General features: G+C 41.7%; 1 protein-coding gene across 1 annotated transcript in view; it reads right to left on the bottom strand.

Annotated features, from left to right (window-relative positions):
- alk (ALK receptor tyrosine kinase) overlaps positions 1-22,535 on the bottom strand; it is a gene marked incomplete at its 5' end in the record, with an annotated part of 158,890 nt that overhangs the window by 38,274 nt on the left and 98,081 nt on the right. Inside the window, 4 exon segments of the mRNA XM_014337279.2 lie at positions 428-593; positions 12,410-12,526; positions 18,886-18,980; positions 22,006-22,178. Of these exon segments, the coding sequence (XP_014192765.1) occupies positions 428-593; positions 12,410-12,526; positions 18,886-18,980; positions 22,006-22,178 (551 nt within the window).

Genomic DNA, 22,535 nt, shown 5'->3' on the forward strand with positions numbered 1-22,535 from the left:
AGGCTTAAAGGCTACCAAGGAAGAAGCGGAGGTGGGTGTTTTTGGATTTTAGAGTCAGGTGTAAAGTGAATCACGCCATTTAGCTGCCATTACTCCAGCCTCTGCTCCTTCCTGCAAGAATCTGATAGCAATATTTCACTGCTTGCTCTGCTGCACTGAGGAGCAGAGGTGGGCGTGAGGAAGAGCCGGCATTGGAAAAATGTGAATTGCATAGAGTGCTGATGTCTAAGAAAGATAGGTTAAGTGTGTACTGTATACAGAATGTGTTGAGCTCTCAGAAGCACACATACCTAATGACTTCACAGTGAGACCCTTCAGAAAAAGATAAAATTATTCCAGAGTGGGTGTTGAGTGGAAATTCAGTGTTTAAATGGCTAGCTCTGATGTTTGTGTGCTCTGAGGCTTTATAGGCTGGCAACTGTCCTACCTGTAGGAGCCGCTTTCTGGGACCCGCCACATTTGAATGCCTTTGAATGGCCCCCGGGTTCCAACTGTCACGTTGACATTGCTGTTCCTGTAGGAGTTTAGGCACTGAGTGGGAGTTGGACCTTCAGGGCCCACAGCCCCACAGGTATGAAAAATCCATTTTTTGGCTGCACATGAAGAAAAGGGAATTAAAGGAAAACATTTAGTACTTTGCAGAGCTTAGCAGTAGAGGCACATACTCTGTGTTCAGTCAGGCATGCAGCTAAGCAAAGTTAAAGATGATGAAGAGGCTGAAATTACAGTTCTATTTGTCTAACATTCATTCCACTTCAACATTTCTCACTGCTCCACTTTCACTTCAGTAAATCCAAATATAAAGATATGTAAATTATTGGAGCTTCTCATATGAGATGCTACTATCGTCACATTCGCAACAGCAGCAGGGGACTTGGTTGACGGGATCACAGGTGACAAACATTTCTCCTCATTTTCCATGTAATCCCATGTGTCTGCGCTAATTGGAGATCTTCTCACTGTAATTAGCATGAGATTAGTCTTGTCAGATGGACAGAGAAGGACTTAACGCTGCAGGTCTAAATCCTTACTTAAGGCTTGTGAACACAGAGCGGTGAGGTAGACACCAGGGAACCTTTCTCTGTCTCTCCCTGAGACTACTTCTAATTCATTTCACAGCAGGGTTGATTATTGAAAATGTGACACTGGCTAAAGTGAAAGTCATTTCTAAGGAAGGATGAGTTGCATGTTGGCTTTCATAACCTCAAAATGGATGCTCAGTGTGAATGTAATTAGGCTTGGGGGATATTGCGTATACAGAAAGAGCGCTTTGAAGTCATTTATTATCTTGTGCTGGACACAAAGGCCACCAGGGGGCAGTCTCTACAGGCAGAAGATTAAATTGAGCTCAGTGAGCTGTGAAACAAACCAAATGCAAAGTTTTTTCCCCTTAATAGAGCTGTGTGGAATATTTGGCTCTCGCCATTTGAAACTCTTTGTATTGGATATCCACAGTTTTTCCAGTGTCTGCTGAAGGAACCACAAGGAACCACTTGTACACTCACCAGCCACTTTATTAGGTACACCTCTTCAACTATTTGTTAATACAATTATTTAAAATCAGCAAATCACATGGAAACAGTTCCTTTTTTTTGCATGCAGACATGGTCAAGATGACACGCTGAAGTTCAAATCAGGCGTCAGGATGAGGAAAAAAGGTGATTTAAGTGACTTTGCTGAGGATTTTGAAAACAGCTGATCCAATGGGATGCTCATGAAACCATCTCTGGAGTTTACAGAGAATGGTCTGAAAAAGAGGAGCAGATGTCTGGGCGCAAATGCCTTGCAGATGTCAGGGGTAAGAAGAGAACGGCCAAACTGTTTTAAAACTAGGAAGGCAACAGTAACTCAAATGACCACTAGTTAATAACAAAGCATGAGGAAGAGCATTCTGGTGTGAAGCAAATGGGCTATAGCAGCAAAAGACCACTTCTGTAAGCCAAGAATCTGAAACTAAGACTACAATTTGCACCTAAGCTTTGACAAGCTTGACTATCAAAATTTAAAAAGACGGTGAATGGTAAATGGCCTGCATTTGTAAAGCGCTTTTCTAGTCCCAAAGGACCCCAAAGCGCTTCACACTACATTCAGTCATCCACCCATTCACGCACACATTCACACACCGGTGATGGCAAGCTACATTGTAGCCACAGCTGCCCTGGGCCCTCTGGCCACCACCAGTAGGTGAAGTCAAAAACATTCACCTTTCAAAGCCAGAGGGCCATGGTGGAGGGCTATATCCATTTTTAATAAATAGTCTATAGTTGGACATTAATACATTTACAATACATAAAACAAACTACTAACTCTGATGCCAGATAGTGACAGTAATGGTTAAGTCATTTAATCTCTCACAGCAGCAGATAATAACTTCTACTGCCACAAGGTCAGCTCTTTAAATAAAACTAAAACACAGATAGTGTCATATACCAAAAACCTAGAAGGAAGGAAGGTATGAAAACATGAATACCACCCAAGCCTAACTGGAATGCTGCTTATACTTGTCTATGAACGGTGTAAAATCAGATAACAGTAGCAAATTTATTAAATATCAAGAGGATAAACAGGAAAGAGAAGACAAGACAAGTTTCAGAAGTGTGACTTAAAGCCACGATACTCTCACTGTAACACCTTCTGCTGTTCAAGTTCCCTGCTGTATACTACCTATTGCAGATGAAGCCCTAGAATTGACATTCCAATATTTACCAGCATCTCTCTCTAAACTCCAGTCTCTCTGACTGAGCAGAAACTGCAGGAAGCTGTTGTTATGAGCGACTGTGTACCTGTTTGTCTGTGAACAAGCAATGTGTGAGTACGCACCGATTTCTGATCAATTATTATAAAGTGTTACAGTAAGAAACAGAGTTCTTCCAGACATGATAATTTGACTTCGTCTTTAAAACATTAATCCAGATGACCTCTTTTTGCCCCTGCCACTTCAAACGGTGGCTATTTTTACTAATGAAACCTTGCCTAGACTGCATGGTGAGCATCACATTAGTCAGCCTGGTTCTCATGAGTGGTTCGGTCCAAGGCCAACGTCCAAGCTCTGCTCTGTCTCACCACAAACATCTCTTTCGAGTTTAGCAAAGTGTTGCCAGCAGAGACTATTTCAAGGAGGCCAACGCTTTCAAAAACACTTTAAAACATCACTTTGGTAAGAGAGCGATTTGGAGTTTAGCCCAGTCTTAGCAAATGCACTCCTACTGTAAAAAACACTTGTAGTGTGACTGCAGGTTTGCCTGACTCCAGTACGAAGTAAATTGACCCATCAGGCCAGTATTTTCAACACTGTTGGAAAATAGTTAAGACTACTGGGAATAAATCCATCACTGGAGCAGAACAGCCCCAAACCCTATCTTTAGATGTAAATCTTAATATACTTAACAGGTCACTTTGAGATGTTTTGGAAGGACATGCTCAAAGAAAAAAAAAAAAAAGGGTGAAAGTTAGATGGCCTGATTTGTTATTTTTTTCTCATTTGGAGAAATAAGCTGTTGGCTCATTGCCCACTTACAGTCAAATTTCCAAAGCCTCATTTGAAGAACACTAACTCAACCAAGGCTTTGGATGCAGAATTGGTTTATGCGCTGCACTGGCGGTTAACTGACGAGAGACGCTGGAATGTGCGCTGGAGTGATCCTCTTGTTAACAGCCATGTCTCTCCCTTCACATCCCCTTGTTGTGGGAAGTCTGTGACATGAGTGTGTGAGAGGCACGTCCCAGTTCATGCAGCATGTCCCAGTTCATGCTGTGTTACAGCGGTCGAAGGTTACCAGCTAATGAGCCAGGCGAGGGAAGAGACACGGCAAATTTAAAAGGAGTCAAATTCCAACTCTGTGAGCACGAACCAGCAGCAAACGCGGGCAAACTTCTTGAAAAGCTGCATAGAGACAAGAGAGATCAGTGAAAGGAATGCTGGGAATTTCACTTTATGTATTCCTTTGTTTATGTTCATGCATTTACATTTTGGTTCAGTTGCTGATTTGGGGGAAGCCCTTCAGATTTAAGATCCTTGTTATAGAAAACGAGCTTTTCACACGAGCACTGCTGGTACTGAACGCAGATTCCTCTCTTGTTTGTATTCTCTCTCCTGTCTCCCTTGGGTGCAGCTGGTTTTACATTTCAACCCAACTGATTGATCTTGTTGGTCCATCAACATGAATTCAGACGACCACATGTGCACATGGATTATACACCCAAACGCACTGCACAACTGGCCTAATGAGCCATTCACTAAACAAACAAAACAAGATGATAGCCTTCTCCAGTAAGTGGTTGTGCAAACTCTTCAGCCCCCTTGACTTACAAGACACACACACACACACACACACACACACACACACACACACACACACACACACACACACACACACACACACACACACCCCTAGGGAGAGTCTGGCTCTGCCTGACTATTACATGAATCTCGTTTTCTGTGAACTTTGCCACTCGTGCTATGCCATCATCATAACAAACAGTGGCCTCCATCAAAGAAAGGGGCAAAGCTGCACACTTTCATCAGCGAGAAATTGTTCCAGACAAGTCGCATCAGAGGGGGAGAGAGAAACAGAGAGACCCAGCGTTGAGAAATACGTCTCTGATTGGGTTGCACCACTGACAGTAATTCCAACAGTTTTTATCCCCTCTGAACATTTTTCAAAACAACACAAACAACCTTAGGTGGTCCTGGGATATTTCACAGGGTGTTTCAGTACACACACAAAAGATTCCAGCTCCAGGAAACTCTCACCATCACTGGGAGACTTTCTGTGAGCATGCTTTCAAAGGTATAAATGCTCTAATTCTAGTATTTTTAACTTTAACTTCAGCCATAATTGGCTTATTAGGGTTCAGATCTGCTTTTTGTCCAAATGGAGAAAGGCCTTGTTCAGACCGACTGACCTTATTCTGGCTTCATTCAGACTCGCAGGTATGCTGTGAGAAAAACGAAAAAAAGCAGCCCTTTCATTTATTTGAATGGACCCAGGTGGTCAACGCAGAGTGGATGGCAACGCACAAAGAGGACTGCGTGTCAGAAAAGTTGAATACGGGTTAAGCTTTTGCTGCAAAGTAACATAACATCAACGGACAAAGTTGAAAAGTCCACGTTCGCCAACAGAAAAGCATATTTCAGCTGTTTATGGTGGCGTTTGTCGAGAAGGAAACACTTTTCCTGCATTACCCACCCACTGAGTGGAACAGCGGTGCAGTGACAGAAGAATGAACCTAACATGGCTTTGATTTCGGGAGAAAGCACTTTCTGTTTTTGTCCCCCGACCAATCATGGTGATTAAGTACAAACTCAACATAGTGAGGGCCCAGTGGCTCAAACCCAGGACCAATAAGCTTTAAGACAACAGTGCTGACCACCAGCCTGTCTGGTGTTCACTCGATCTTCATGCATCCTTTACTCAAGCCGGGCTTCCTGGATCACATTCTAAAATGCTGCCGCCTATTGTTTTTGTGCAGTTCTGTGTCAGGTCTGAGCATCGGCCTGAAAACAATCTGGATCTGCTTATTCCAGGGAAAAAAAAAAAAAATGAACTCTGCTATCTCAGAGCTGATATTTTTGTTTTTCTTTGGGGTTCACAACGAAAAATAACTCCAGTTTTGTTATCAGTCCTCTAAAGTCAATGTTGGTTTAGCTTCATTTCCACTTCATTGCCGCGACAGCTACAATAAATTATGAATAAACTATTTAATTTTTTTTGCAAGACTTGTTGAGCCAAATTAATCCAGCCCTGAATGGAAAAAATAAATAAAAAAACAACAACAATTGGGTCTGATTGTGAGCCTAATAGGCCATTTTTGGAACAGAACAGACCTTATTTCAGTTTTCTATTCAAAAGAAAGCTTTATCATGCTATTAAATGGCATTTTCTCCAGTACCTCCAGAAATGTCCAGGCCAACAACTTTTGAAGCTACAGGAATCATCATAGACACACTGTAAGCAAAACGCAAGTACAAAGACTCTCCTCTCTTAGCATGTATCGTCCTTATCCAGTGACAGTTGTCCTCTCTGGGCCAACAATTAGAAAGATGGATCAAGGCTGGCAAGCTATGAACAAGATCTGAATGCTAAGCACAGAGCTTATGAAGTAAATGAGTCCAGTTAATTACAAGAGCCTGTTTTGCAGCCAAATTCAAACTTTATTTGTCTCTCTCACACACACACACACACACACACACACACACAATGACATGGGGGTGAAATGCTTGTAGCTGTACAATGCCCGACCATTAAATGACAGAAGAAAAGTTTCATAATATTTACAATTTACAGTTTACTACAGAATTTACAAATTAACTTAGGAATTTACAGTAAAGAATGTGCAAATAGCAGAAGAGATTGTAAAGATTATAAATTATAGGATTATATGAATATAGGAAATGTGTGGTGGTGCGTGTGGTGACGTGTGTGAGAGTCCAGTCTTATAGTGACGTGTTTGGGAGAGTCCAGTCCTACACCTGGTTCAGGGCCCGAATAGCCTGGGGGAAGAAGCTCCTCCTCATTCTCTCTGTTTTGGCCTTAAGGGAGCGGAAGCGCTTCCCAGACCTCAATAGTGAGTAGAGTCCATTGTTGGGATGGGAGAGGTCCATCATAGTCTTCCTAGCTTTGGACTTGCACCGCTTGGTGTAGATGGACAGCAGGTCAGGGAGCTCTGATTGAATGATGCGTTCGGCTGAGCGCACCACTCTTGGCAGATCTCGTCTGTCCTGCTTGGTGCTGTTCCCAAACCAGGTGCAGGTGTTTGCCGTCAGGATGCTCTCGATGGTGCAGGAGTAGAAGTTCTTGAGCACCTTCATCCTTATCAGTCTCAGATCTGTCTTAGTAACTAACCCCACCCTGCCAAAATATTAGCAACTAGTTAAGTGATTGCTGCAGGCTGGTGCTGATGAACAAGTAACCAATGAAGACTCCTTCTTCTCCTCTGTGCAGCTAATTAGTGAGCACAAATGGGCCAAAACTCCTTTCTGCATGAATCATTCAGGGACCAACAGCTGCTGTCAGTTACTCTCAAGAACCAATCGGGTTGCCTCAATCAGCATCCCGTCTGTCTTTGATTTAACGCCAGTTTTTTTTTTTTTTTTTTTTTTTTTTTTTAAATCTACTACACAACTTGTTCTTGTTGTCTGCTGATGTGTGAATGAAAGTCGGACACCTAGCTCTTGAAAGGTACTGTGTTCAAAGAAGCTAATGCTTGTACACATGTATTGCAGCAGTGCATATTGTAAAGTTGTTTTATCATCTAAAGAAACCAATCTTTATCAAGCCAAATACCCACACACACACTCTCATAGAGCACATGGTCACAAAATAGGCCTGGAGCTCATTTTGAAGTTAGCGATCTACTTCTTTCCCATCGGACGAGGTAATCAGAGGAAGAAAGTGAAGCAAACTAATATAAGTTGACTTACTCAACCCTCATCCCCCAAAAGCAGCTGATGAGTCAGCAGTGAGTTGCGGGTGGCATACAGCACAGTGGTGGTGGGAAATAAAAGTGTCTGTTGCCAGAATAGAGAGGAATCAACAGGGACCAGGGGAAAGAACAAGAAGACAGAAAAGAGTGAAGGTGAAGTCAGGGTGAAGGGGGGAGAGGGATCAGAAGGAAGAAGTGGGACAACACACGGAGATAAGAGTGAGCTCTGACAGAGAGACAGGGCGGCTGGGTGAGAAGGCAATAATGTGAACTAACAGAGACTCAATAACGGCTTTTCCGTGGCAAAAATGGGAAGCAAATCTGAAAATAAACGGGGACAAAATGTCCTGGGAGCAGATATGGCGGGAGAGTGAAGGGAGAAATGAAGGAGAGAGTGAGAGGAGACAAGAGATGTTGATGTTCGGTGGGGTTAATCATTGAGCGTGTCGGAGGAAGAGGAGAGCCGTGTTGGAGTGACAGGTCTGCTGAGCTAAAACCCTCATCAGGCTTGCCGTCCTGCCCTGGAGACGTCAAAGCATCAGCTCCAGAAGGGGTGAAGAGAGACGCCCCACGAATGCTAACCGCTCAAGGCTGTCTTTGAAATGGCCGACATATAACCAAAGTTCAGCTTCTTTCCCCTGAGTTAATATCTATGATAATCACAAGGGCGAGAGCAGTGTGATCTCAAAGTCCCATCTTTCTCTGAGGAGATTTACTTCTGCTGCCATTTTTATTGTAACCATGCCGAGTATTACCTGTGTAAGCACATTAAAATGGCCTTTTTGTTGCTGCCTGTGCAACAAAATCCATGTAACAAACACTCTCATTTGTATAACGCTGCACTGAAATGCCATTTTTCTTGCTTAGCATTAAAGATCAACTTGATAGACTGAGTTGCTCTTGTTTGCTGACCAACCCATGCCCTCCAGTCTGCAAACATTAACAAATAATGTTAGCTGGTCAGCACTTATGTATGCAACCGTCCCTGTTTGACCCTTCAGAGATAAACAGCCTGCTCTGTGTTCACGACTGAAGAGAGACTCACATCACAGATCAGATAAGCTGCATGAAAAGTGCACAAATGAGCTCATTAGATCCTCTACACACCAATTTTTACTCAACGCTGGGTCACTTTGGGCTAAGTGTTCTTGCATCTGATCACCAGCGAAACTTTATATGTAAAAATATTTACAGCATTTGCACTTCTGGGTTGGTGAGCATCAGCGGTTCTGGGCTGAGAGCAAAGTAGTTGCATTGATCAGCTGCTATTCAGTAGATCGAATGCTCTTTGTAAAATAAGCAGCCGTCTGATCAGCTAATCACTGAGTGATGTCACCGAATTACAGAAGCTCTTTTTTAATATATAGCACAATGCAATGGTCTGAAACTTAATAAAAAAAAGCTTTTCCCGTGGTATGTTTTTAATTAGACCTACAGGTCAAATTAAGTGTAAAAAAAGATGACTACTGCGTTTTCTGTCTTAGCACAGAAAACCCATAAAACAGATAAGATTAATTATTTTCCACAAGTATAACAAGTGCACATGCTTGCTCATATACGGTTTTGACAGTTATGACAAATTAAATGTTTTTGCTTTTGCAGTGCTGTGTAAAAGTCTTGAGCCACATATCATTTCCTTATATTCTCCTTCTAGGGAGACAGTTTTTTAAAGTGGCCTTGAGCAGTAGTTCTTGAAACTTTCTGAAGGTTTTTCAAGGTTTTTCAGTCCATTGCTTGTACCTGAATGTTTTCACAGAAACGTTTTTTCTTTGAGGTGGAGGGTTAGGCCATGTTGACCTGTGAATCATTCAAGCATAAAAAGAGGCCTGTGTATTTTTAGGCACTTTGTTACCAGAAGCCTCTCCAAACATCATTTTTTTTCCTCTGTGAAAAATGCCTAAAAACATATGTTTGTACCAACAAGGTGATAACTAAAGAGCTATTAGCTAAAAACATGACAAACAGCAGATGAACAGAATCTGAAAGTCGTGTTCTTATGAAACAGGTTAATAAAACCTAGCAAGACCTGACATGGGACCACAGTAATGCATCTGGCCCTTCACTTGATCCATCCACTGCTCACTGAAGCCTCATCAGAATTGGTCTGAGTGGAAATGTGGCTAAGAACTGGGCTGAAAATCAGTGGCAAAGGGTGTTATGGAGTGATGAATCCAAATGTAAAATTTTGGTTGTAATCACCATTAATATGTACAACAAGTAATTGAGTGCCTACAGCCAATTGTAAAACTACTCAGTCATCCATGAAGACTATTTAAAGAAATAAGAAGAAAAGCTAAGAGCCTAAGAGCTCAGGCTGTACTGAAGAATAAAGCTGGCCACACTAAATATTAACTTTCAAGCTTGTTAGGTTGTTAACGAAGTGGTGTACATGTGAGAAGTGGAACGAAAATCATACATGACTCCAAACTTTTTTACAAATAAATAACTGCAAAGTGGGGTGTGCGTAATTATTCAGCCCCCTGAGTCAATACTTTGTAGAACCACCTTTTGCTGCAATTCCAGCTGCCAATCTTTTAGGGTATGTCTCTATCAGCTTTGCACATCTACAGACTGAAATCTTTGCCCATTCTTCTTTGCAAAACAGCTCCAGCTCAGTCAGATTAGATGGACAGCGTTTGTGAACAGCAGTTTTCAAATCTTGCCACGGATTCTCGATTGGATTTAGATCTGGACTTTGACTGGGCCATTCTAACACATGGATATGTTTTGTTTTAAACCATTCCATTGTTGCGCTGGCTTTATGTTTAGGGTCGTTGTCCTGCTGGAAGGGGAACCTCCGCCCCAGTCTCAAGTCTTTTGCAGACTCCAAGAGGTTTTCTTCCAAGATTGCCCTGTATTTGGCTCCATCCATCTTCCCATCAACTCTGACCATCTTCCCTGTCCCTGCTGAAGAGAAGCACCCCCAGAGCATGATGCTGCCACCACCATATTTGACAGTAGGGATGGTGTGTTCAGAGTGATGTGCAGTGTTAGTTTTCCGCCACACATAGCGTTTTGCATTTTGGCAAAAGTTCCATTTTGGTCTCATCTGACCAGAGCACCTTCTTCCACAGGTTTGCTGTGTCCCCCACATGGCTTGTGCCAAACTGGACTTCTTATCTCTGTATAAGGACTCTGTATCTCATTGTACAACTGTATAGTGACAATAAAGACATTCTATTCTATTCTATTCTATTCTGGTTTTCTGTTAACAATGGCTTTCTTCTTGCCACTCTTCCATAAAGGCCAACTTTGTGCAGTGCACGACTAATAGTTGTCCTATGGACAGATTCCCCCACCTGAGCTGTAGATCTCTGCAGCTCGTCCAGAGTCACCATGGGCCTCTTGGCTGCATTTCTGATCAGCGCTCTCCTTGTTCGGCCTGTGAGTTTAGGTGGACGGCCTTGTCTTGGTAGGTTTACAGTTGTGCCATACTCCTTCCATTTCTGAATGATCGCTTGAACAGTGCTCCGTGGGATGTTCAAGGTCTGGGAAATCTTTTTTGTAGCCTAAGCCTGCTTTAAATTTCTCAATAACTTTGTGCCTGACCAGTCTGGTGTGTTCTTTGGACTTCATGGTGTTGTTGCTCCCAGTAGTCTCTTAGACAACCTCTGAGGCGTCACAGAGCAGCTGTATTTGTACTGACATTAGATTACACACAGGTGCACTCTATTTAGTCATTAGCACTCATCAGGCAATGTTACAAAGGTTACTCTTTTTTCACCTCTGCGTTATTTGCTTCTAAACTGCTTTTCTTGAGAATCTATATAAAGAAATTATCATCGTGATTAAGGCTAGTGGAAAGTTTTCTAAATACAGTGCTCCACTTTTAAATCTGAAACATTCTTCCACAAACTTAAAGACGTCTAATTTAAATGTATTTACATGAATAAAAAGAGCATGATTGTAGTTTGCTTTCCTTTCACCACAGTTTCTCCAGCAATAATAATTTTAAATTCTATTATAATTAGAAGTAATTTCCAGGGTCAAAAAAGTATGTCACACTTATTATCCAAGCAAATGTCTGCCCACAGTGTGTTAGTGTGAGTTGTCTAACCGGTTTCAAATACAAGATGAGTCTATATACACTACAAAATTGATTTGCTGGCTTTAACTGCATATGAATGCTATAACAGCCTTTTATGCCTCATGGGAGAGAAAACAAGATATAGATGAATCCAATTACAGTCCTAGAGTGAGAGAATGCAGCTCATACCAATCGTGTTTGGACTGGAAAAACAGCTCACATGTATTTAAAATTCGTATGAAGTGTTTTGTATTCTCGCTTGGTAGAAATAATTTCAGAATACAAAAGGTACCCATTCAAATAGAGGGAACATGTTCTTGACAAACAATTTTCCATCCTGTGTTTCTCCAAAGTCAAACTGCCTGATAACTTTCAGCAGAAAAGCCTCAACTACTTCAGCGTGTCTCAAAGTACTTCAAAGCTTCTAGCTGAAGAAATGTGTTTCAGAACAGGTATGATATGAAAGTAACTCCAAGTTATGACTTTAAATATAGAAATTGAATCTCTTGCTTGTCTTTAACCTTTTGAAGCACAGAAGTGAGAGAGTGTGAGGTGGAAAATGTCAAGCCTGTGTAACCGACTCCATTGACATTCTCAGGAGACAAATTGGCGGATTTTACACTTCAAAACTGCCCGTCCTGCTCCATTTAATGCCAAAGGAGAGCTCTGCAGCACTCGCTCAAATGTGGATGTGGGACACACCAGTAGGGGGCACACTTACTTTGTTGCAGTCCATGCCTTGTGCCAGGCTGAGGCTTAGCACGTGTGGGGTAAGAGGGAATCAGTATTAAATGCGAGAAGCAGGGGTCTGTGTGAGTTTGATGTAGGAGGAAAAAGAAGAGAAGTGAAGAAAAGAGACAGAAGGAGATGAAGACAGCTCTCCTGTACAGTGAAACTGCATCTGACCTGACCATCGCTCACTTTCAGCTGAATGGTAGCAATCAAACTTGCACTTACAGTAATCTGTGGTGGGGAAGATCATCGGTGGGCTCCTAATGGAAGGGGGCGGAGTCCTGATAGTTGGTCTAAACGGCAGCCCGGGTGTGGTTACCACCGGTGGAAACTCGCCATTGGCTGAAATAGAACACAATGGATTTATTGAGAAGGCTCTGTGTTGTCACACTTCATCTGCAGCAATAAAAAATAAATAAAAATCCTGTTGCTCTTATACTGAAGAAAAGTAAAAAAGAAAAAAGAAAAAAAAGGCACAGTAACTGCAAACCTCTTGCTGGCACAGAAATGCAGACCCACCAGCAGGGGTCATTCTTTCATTTGTACCACCATTGGCCATACAGGAGGAGACGAATGCATAACAAGCGAGCCCCACTCCATCTCTGCCTGCCTCTGTCCTACTGTAGATGGGTAAGCACATTCAGTCTGGGTATTATGTAGCAATCCATCAAGCCTCTGGCCTCACTGCATTCCCAGGACTGAGATCATAAACCTGTTGGTACCTTGATCTCTTCTGCCTCAAATTCAAACCCAGAATTAAGTCTTGAAGGCAAAACTCCCACAGATAAGGGCTCGAGACAGAGAGCAGGGACTGTTTTTTCTCCCAAAGATGTTAAAGTAAGGTAGAATTTTAACTACTAAAATGATTGGATGTTAACCTTAAAAAAAAGCATGTACCCCCGTCCCCATTCTCGGGTTTTCAATAGAGGTGGAGCTCCTATTGTTGTTTGACTGAATCCATGTTTTCTGATTAGGTCCATTCACTGCAATCAGTGGTACAAAAGACTGGTGTTAAAGAAATCTGTGTAGGCACCAAGAACAATCGATGTAATGCTGTCAACCGAACGTAACGCAATTCATTTACGTAATGAGAAGTTCCTGGAATGATTAAAACAAATAATGTCCAACAACATCCTGCAGGACAATGCAGTGAAATCTAAAATTCAAATAGTCATTACAGAAGAGACTGCAGAGCATGCACTGGCACGAGCAAAGGTTTCACTTTATTTCAAAAGCCAGCTACGTTTCAGCTCGTACATTTGTGGCTTGAGCTCCTTTTCCAAGGAGAGGCCATGCTTCTGTTGGAGAGTTCTGCCCAGCATCTCATTTCTTTGATATACCGTTGTGCAGAATAAAACCCTCAGAGGTTTGTTACTACATGACCCCTGTGGTTTGATGTGAATGCACAGGACTCTTGTACAACTGCGATTATTTTCCAAAAATGTCAGATAAGCTTTGCTGAGATCTGTTGCTCCGATAATGCTGCTGTCACGCAACTGTACGACAACAAATAAGGGGGCGGGTTCAGATCTCGACAGCCTGCTGTTGTGCTAGCCCTGCTTCGGATATGTCACTTTACAGCAAAGGTGCACACATGCCACACAGAGACGTCAGGCTTCCCACTCGGCTTTAAAACAAAAGAAACTGTTGCAGTTTGAGCTACACAGCCAAACACTGGCAGGTTTATTTTAACACTTTCAATGTGCTCAGTGTAGATACTTGAAGCATGCAAACAATAAATCATAAATGATGCTCTTCTGTGCATATGACCTGCATATGAAGTTCTATTTTTGGTTTGCATATCGAACAGAGAGGATGATTACATGGTTACAGGGTCTATTTGCATTTCATACAGCGAGAGAAAAGAGAAGGTTTGTAGCTGCAGACTGGCCTGTCTTGCTCACCAGCAGAATGGCACACAGTTTGTTTGTACTGTAGCTGCCTGATAGTCTCTATAGGGCTGCCCTGAATGGCAAACAGCAGCAAAGGATGATTTAGAGGTTCATGAGAATTTCTCTCTCCATCTTTGCTTTTCTGAGCCACGAGTAGTACTGGAGTAAAAGCCTGCAGCTCCATATAACACTGGAAACCCACCAATGAGTCAGTGCTGTTTTCAAGATGCTGGAAAAGATGTGAATAAGAAGCTCAAATCCAACTACAACTTCACTAATTGTGACGAGCCAATAAGCTCCCCACATCGTGTCGTTCGCCTCCACGGTGAAAACAAATCAGGCCTGCTCTCTTCGTTGTCATTATGTCAGTGTCGGGGGACAAAAACAACACTTTTCATCTTTATCTCTGTAATCATTTTACCACAACAACATTCCCTCTTCTCCTCTCTGGCTCCCCTGTCACTTCAGGCTGAAGGCTCACCATTTATGACAATATGGCAGGGGACTCCCTCAACAGCTGAAAGGTTTAGAAAGCTACTATGTGCCAGAGTTGCATCTGGTCAGGAAAAAAACCTGCTCGCTTTAACTCAGAGCAAACATCTTGACCTAAATGTTCTGTACACTTGAGCTGCAGCTTCACCTGAGTTCCTCTGGGTAATATGTATTATTAAAAGTTGGGCTTTAAATATACACCAAAGCTCTGTACTGAATCAGATGGCTTTGGTCTTGACTGAAAATGCCTCGCGGTAAAAGAATCTTGTAATTTTTGTCTTCAAAGCTTAAAAACCCTCAACACTGCTTTCTTAAAATCAGCCAGCATAAAAATCAATAGCTCATTCCCTAGCCCTGTAATCCTCAAATTAATATGACTGTCCAATTCTTCGCTGCTTGGGAGCTTTGATACGGATAGAGTTTATGTGCAGATTTGATGGATCACAGCAAGCAAGTCACTGCAATGTGTTTGATTGTGAGGGTAAGAAAAAGAAAACCTACACACCAGTGAAAGATTCTTAGAAGTGTTGCGGCACACGAGCTCAGGAACTTCTTATATTTTCAACAAAGTTGCTAATAAAGCTCACAGCATTGTTATTCTCAGCATGGTAACATGCCGCTGCAGAACTAAGGAACACACGGAGCTGCTGCACACAGCATTGGTATGCCGCTGGAGCAAGAGAAAGACTCAGCAGGTCCACCACGGAGCAGCATGAACCACAGGGCAAGGCAACAGCCAGCGTGGCTGTCACTGTTCATTAGCAGGGTGCCGTAAGCTACCTGAAGCTCACCAGAGGCCAGCCACAGAGAGAGGGTGGGGGGGGTTCACCTTGTTACCTCCCAAGCACAAGCTCAAAATATCTCCAGATTGTGATAGCTCTCAGAAGTATCCACACAGACTGATCATGTTGACAGTCAGTTTCTAACGATACGGAGACTAAATCTCCTACACGTTGTCTCAAATGCTGCCCAAAAATACAACATTTTTTCCATTTATTTCTCTGTTTACTTGTGCATGCCATATCTAAACCTTTGCTGTGAATGTTGATTGATCCGCTGCTGCAAAAATAAGAGAATAAAGCTGCTGATAAACCCGGACCTGGCCACACATGGAATGAATAAACAACACATTCTCATCTGAACGTGTCAAATAGTGCCCTTCTGTTATGATTTTCTGCTGCCACAGAGATACGACAAGCACCGGTAATCCGTGTTTGGAAGGTGGAGTGAGTCACAAGCTATCTGCCAAAAGATTGAAGTTCATGTCCTGTAGCAGAGCTTTATTTTTTTTATTATTCCACTGCTTCCTTATTTGCTTCTTACTTTCACTCTCACTTTCTGGTAAGGTTTAGGGTTAGTAGATTAAGGAAAAGATCAGGATTTGGGGTACTGTCACAACACGACTTCAAGTAAGCCTCCATATGTAAAAGTTGGAAGTGAGATCTACACCACTGATTAAATATGGCATATTTGATGTCTAGGGAATGAAAAAGGATTTCAACTGGCACCACATGCCGTCGCTCTGAATGCATCGGGAGACTGTAGAACGTTAGCACTTGCTGGTACATGCTGTGTCATGTTTATTAACACAGACATGTGCAAGTGATAATTGCTAAAATGAACAAATTTCTGTAGTCCCTTGATACCCAAGTTACATGACAGCTACAGCCAATAAAGACATCACTACAAAACTGGTGATTCAGCTTTCAGAACAACAATTTAACTTCATCTTTTGCAGAGGTAAACGTTTGGAGAAGTGCTATTATGACTATTCAGCGAAGTCAAGGACCGGGTACTGAGGAGGCACACTCTAATGTTTGGGGATCTCTATAGAAGCAGCTGCTTCCTCCTGTTAATGCATCTGAGTGCGTGGGAAAAGAAATTATGGCACATGCCAGAGAGAAAAGGATGAACTTCCTGCGCTGTCTAACCCAATAAACTAATTTATTGATTCTGCTGAGGATAAAATGATAAAAATGACAGTCTGGTCCAACACCTGAAGGGCAATGGATGCATCATCAAGCGCACATGCTTGCCAAACTATACATCACACAAAAGCCTGTAGAAATGTAGGAAAGAGGCCACGGGTGGCTGATCCTCTGCATAATGTGTTCGCACTATGTTTTCTCACCGAAACACATTACAAGGCTGAGCCTTCCCGTTCAGGAATCCATCATGCTAATCAGTCACTGGGATCACTCCTGGAAATCACATCTTTTGCTGAGCTTCAGCATCTCCCATCAACCAGCCTGATTGATAGGCGATAAAAAGTGACTGTGTCAAGTATAGCAGTAGGTAATAGATACTGGGTCCAGATTAAGAACTTGCCATCTGAGAAGTGAGTGCAACAGGAATGAGTGATCCTTCAGCACTGCCACACCAATGCCTCTGCTCTGGAGGACATAACACGCAAATTGTTGTGCAAATATCTGCTGGAAAACGTAATCTCTTTAAATAAAGAGTCCATGATCCAGAAAGCCTGTACGGCACAGGGTGAAGGTGACAAAAGCTCCAGCCTGGATCAACAACAATTTCTCAATTATATACACCAGATAAAGCTACGCTATCTGAATATATTTCAGAGTAACGGCAGTAGTGTTGAGATTATATCTCAATTTGATGAAAAAATTAATCATCTAACGGTGATACAGCACAGAGTCTGTGTGCCATTCACATTTATTTTTTCTTTTACATTTGGATGAAAAGTGCTCCTTAAATAACATGCTTCGGTAGCTCACGCAATAACTGAATAATTTTCAACATTTTATCTTTCATTGCGTTGTTGTAATTGTATCAAAGTCATAACACTTTTGCATTACTCGTTAATTTCATTTTTGTTTCCAATTCAGTTTAGTTTACAGAGTGGGTTTGCTTGTTTCATTTTGTTATTTTATTATTGTTGAATCAAGAACATTATTAGTTCAGGTGTGATCCCAGAACATCAGCTGTTCTCAAAACCTGATCGTCTGATACTGTTCTATTAACGGGGTATAAAGAGAAGGCTGTTTAAGTTTCTTTAGCCTGCTCTACCCTGCAAGCCGCTATGCAACCCACCTCCACTACAATTCCTCCTTTTAGGCTGTTTCACTAGATCAGTGTCATATCTGTTGTCCCTGATGCCTGCGCACTTCAGTGTTGCCTCCAGCTTTCCAGCCGTGCACGGAAGATCCCAGAGGCGAGCCATGCTGCCAAATATAAATTACTGCAGATGCTAACATCAATCTCTTGTTGACTTCAGTGGTCCTGAACTAAATGTTTTTTTTCCCCACACCTAGTTTTTGACTTTTCAGTGGCTATAGCAATCATGTGTGATGCCACAAAAAGCTTTAAATTGGCCAGTGTTATAATCCACCAACTATCACGAGATATCAAATTAAACTCAGGGAAAACAAACAACTGTCTGCCTGTGGGTACCACTCATGCCCTTGTCATTTTTGTTGTTGTTTTTTTGCCCAGGGTGAAGGCACTGTTATATTTAAATAAAGTTCACATCGTCAGAGCTATATTCAGGCAAAGGATGCTCTCACACATTACTATTCAAGTCACAGTTCAAACTGGTTCCTTCTGATAGGCACAGATGGAAGGAGGCACTGAACTCCTAACCTTTCATTCTCATTCTTACATGGTTGTCATCTCACTCGTGTTTTTATACTGATAAACCATCTCAATTATGACACAAAAATATCTGGAAAGGTGACGGAAAGCTTGACCTTTATAAGCGAGCAGTGTGACATTGGAACATAAGCCCTCATGAATCAGCAAGCACCAGTTCTGACATTTCAAGACACGTACGAGGTTCTCAAAGAAAGTGATTTAAGGAATTTACTATTACATATAATTTCCATAGAGATCTGTCAGTCTGTCTAAAGGGAAAGCAGCAGTACATTTAACGGAGAGAGCAACAGAGCAGGAGTCTTTACTGAGAAGTCCAAAATAGGTCTCACGAAAAGTCTTATGCAAGCATATAGCGTGCCATATTATGGGTAGGAATGAATAAATAATGAAAAAGTAAATCCTTGATGAATTCTTCCAAAGGTTTAAATTGATGCTCACTTAAATCTCCTGTCTGTGAAACATGAACATGAGGCTGACCTGTATTGATTATTAATTGAATTGCCTTGGGTAACTTCAACTGTTTACTTAAGTTTCGCTGAAGTAGAAATTCTTTTTTAACTTTTTATCCTCCCCAGTGTTTCCTCTTTGTACATGTCATGGCCAATCAATCAAGCAATCAGTCAAACAATTTCTATAATCCAGCCACAGCCTGATACGTAATTACGAAAAAAGGAAGGAGTAATGCTTTTTAAAAACACTCACATGCCAAGAAGCAGTCCATGCTGAAAGAGACGTTGTCCACAGAAATGGCAGAACCGGGTCCAGGTCCATTTTCAGCGCTGAAATAGAGAAAGAACCTGTGGAGAGGCAGAGGAGTTTTAACATCTCACAACCTGTGAATAGTGAGACAGCTTCTGTCTGAAACAATGAGAGAGATAATTTATTGTGCTTTAAGAAAACTCCCACTGAGAATTGGCCTTTGAGAGTGTGCATTGTGTGTCACAAGGTTTGCTATTTAACAGACGAAAAAAAAGGGCAGTTTGACTTTTACAAAGATTAAACTCATTGACATGGTTATAGTTAAACATATATAAGAGAAGCGCTTTAATCGCAAACCTTCAAAGTGACACTTTTTCAAGGCTTTTGTTTTTCCAGATGTTAGGAGAAAAAACTGATCTCACATCTGTATGGTAAAGAGAAGACGTTGGATCAAAGCCTGTATGTAAGCACCATGATGTCACCCACTGACTTGGAAACTGTTGTTTATTGGAGTCAGAATCTACCATATTTTGATGAAATGATGGAGCGCTAATGTATGAGCTAAACTGAGCAAGCTTGAACCTCAGACCCTCTTATTATCCCAACAGATCACTTTGCTTTCAGACCGAAGAGTTACTTATACTTCCAAGAGTTTTCAAAAGTAGAATGGGACGCTGAGTCTTCAGTCCGTAGGCCCTCTACTACAAAACCAGCTCCCAGTTTAGATTTTGAAGACAGACACTGACTCTACTTTAAAGTTAGGATTAAAACTTACAATTTATAATTACGCCTGGATCAGGTGACCTTGAGTCACTCCTTAGTTGTGATACAACAGGCCTAGGCTGTTGCTGAGCTTCCCATGATGCACTGAGTGATTCTTCTTTGCTCATCTCTTTTCACTCCCTGTGTTTATACAAACACTTCTGCATTAATCATTACCAGTTATTGCATTCTAACTCTGTCTCTCCTTTAATTTGCCCGTTGTCTTGTTTCTCTCTGTCATCTCTCTTTTCTCTCATCTCCAGCCAGTCACAGGAGATGGCTGTCCCTCCCTGAGTGTGGTTCTGCTGAAGGTTTCTTGCTGTTAAATGGGAGGTTTTCCTTTTTACTGGCACCCGGAGTGCTCACTCATACAGGGTTTTGTGGCACATGCACAGACTGTATGGCTACATTTTAGAATTATCAGTTATCTATTCATTTATTTTTGTAACAGATAACTCAGAATAGTGCTAACTAACACCCATCCTCTCAACCTCTTATCAAATTTAGGGTCAAGGCGGCCAATTTATGATCATTTATGAACCTAAGATTCATATTGGACTGTTGTGAATAAGCTTGAGTCCCTGGAGAAAACCCACATGAAACCCACAGAACCCACAGAAAACCCATCCATATGTAAAGCCCACTTTGATCTTATATTGGCCAGACCAGTAAAACTCCCCTTCTGTTGGTGTAAAGAAGTTTATATACACACAAGAAAAAGAAGGGCAATTTCAACAGCATTTCTCAGTTTTTCAACATGATAAAGGAATGCTCGTTTACTAAATGAAAGAAATCTGTCAGCAAAACTCTCTGGACTTAAATAATAAGAGATCAATGTGTGTTTTGCAGAATGTCCTTTAATCATAAAACAGAACATTTTTGTTCTCTCGCAGAAAGATCCCTTTAAAATATAAATTTCTATAGTACAGTAAAAAACTGGAACTTATCTGTAATTTAATTGCTATGTTACCTAATTACTTTGGTGTAGTTTGAATGGCAATGGGAGAAGTCTTTTTCAGTAGAAAAAGCAATTAAACTTTTAAAAATACACTTAGAAGTCCAAAATTGGTGCCCTAACTCACATTTTCCAGTGGGCAAAATTGGAGTCTGCATCAGGCCAATTCTGGACCTCTGGCCTTATGTTTGATACCCCTGGTTTATAAGTTAAATATCAAATCGAGAAAATATTGACAGGGAACTAAGAGCCATTTCATAACATGTTTATCTGCGAGTATTAAAGAAGGTTTGATGGTGGATTTTGACCCCAGATCTACTGTTTCCTTCCTGAGTCTTCATGCCAAGTCAAACTAACCATATCCTGGCTCTGAGCAGAGCAATATCATTCCTGTGATCTAACTCTGCTGGAATATAGTGAATAAGTGCATTTGCTGATTGGTGCAGCAATGGCAGTTGCATAACCTGTAATAGGTAAGACTTCTATAAATCAAGAAACAGTCACCGCTTGGTCCCGTTCAGTCAGCTGAGGTTTGTGTCACTGTGATTTATTTGGGGTTTTGTTCAGTACATTACACCATGCCAGCCCACATGTTCTGCATGTTCTTTACTTTCTGCTATACCCTGACTTCTGCCTGCACTTTAAGCTGTGTTTCTGATTCTATTTAAGCTCTACAAAGGTCAATGTGCAAAGTCTGGCAGGTTCACCTCGTGGTTACGGACATGACATTCTAATTAAGAGCACAAGCACAGCTGACTACATAACCCAGGAATCAAAAATTAATCACTCACAGGGGAGCAGGATTATCCAAGCTTGAATGGCAAAGAAACCCCCAGTCAGGCAAACAGAGATGAAATACCGTATCTGGAGTTTTTTGCGTGTGTGATTTTTTTCTTACTTTTTTCTATTTTTTTTTTATTTCTCTCTTCAGTGAGGGGAAATCAGGGCCGTAGCTAATTGGAAGGCATAGCGAGCGGAGAGAGCCTTGTGTATTGATTTATCTTTTTTTCATCACAGACAAGTGGAATAAAGAGTGGATATTTTGTACAAGCGTACACATGGCAGGTCCATTGTATAAGACTGGGGTCCCTATGGGATTCATTAGTTATATGAAACTGAGAGGAAATGTTCCCAGAAAATGGAATGAAAATGCTGAAAATCTGCATTTATAAGGAAGAACTTCTCTATCATGTTTCTTAAGACTTCTTTTGCTGCGGGAGCGCTTTAGTATTTGTGTGAGCATGTCAGAGGTTTGTTGGGATCAGAGTCGGATGACTGACGATGACTGCTCTTAAACACTTCAAAGTGGAACTGTCAGTTTGATGCCTTCAGACAGTCCAAACACGTTGCCTCGATATAATCACAGCTGCCTGACATGCGGTGAAACAGGCAAGCACTTGTCATACCAGTCTGCCAGCCCGTAAAGGGGAAGTGCGACGAGTTTCCAGCCTCTTTCAGATTTGGATTCGGTGGCTGAATGCCAGAGTTGGCGCGGCTTGTCGGGGCCTGTGCTGTTCTCCACGATCCACAGAGACAGCGCCCCCTTCTGGAAGTTCGCGAAGCACAGCCAGAATCGCACCTGTGAAAGTAGAATGAGATTTGAAATGATCACTGTGCACTACAGGTTAAAACAGAGCTGCACTGATGATTTCTGAGACATATAGCGAGTGTTAGTATAAATATAACTATAAATACACCAGCAACTTTAATGTCCTTTGAGCATTTTAGAATTGAAGGAAACCAGCCAAATGTGTTATCAGTCAAGGGGGAATGCATTTAAAATTGCACTGAGATTAATCAGTAACAGCCATCTGTTCACTTCTAATTATTCTAAGATTAATAGAATTCAATCAGGATTATAATTTGAGTTATTTTGCAGCCTGCATGCTTCATCACATATCAGCCGAACATTGTCTTTTCCAGGAGGGATATGCTG

The sequence above is a fragment of the Haplochromis burtoni genome, unplaced genomic scaffold (assembly GCF_018398535.1).
Source record: "Haplochromis burtoni strain Fernald_Lab_line unplaced genomic scaffold, NCSU_Asbu1 Contig_174, whole genome shotgun sequence".
In the NCBI taxonomy this organism is placed as follows: Eukaryota; Metazoa; Chordata; class Actinopteri; order Cichliformes; family Cichlidae; genus Haplochromis; species Haplochromis burtoni.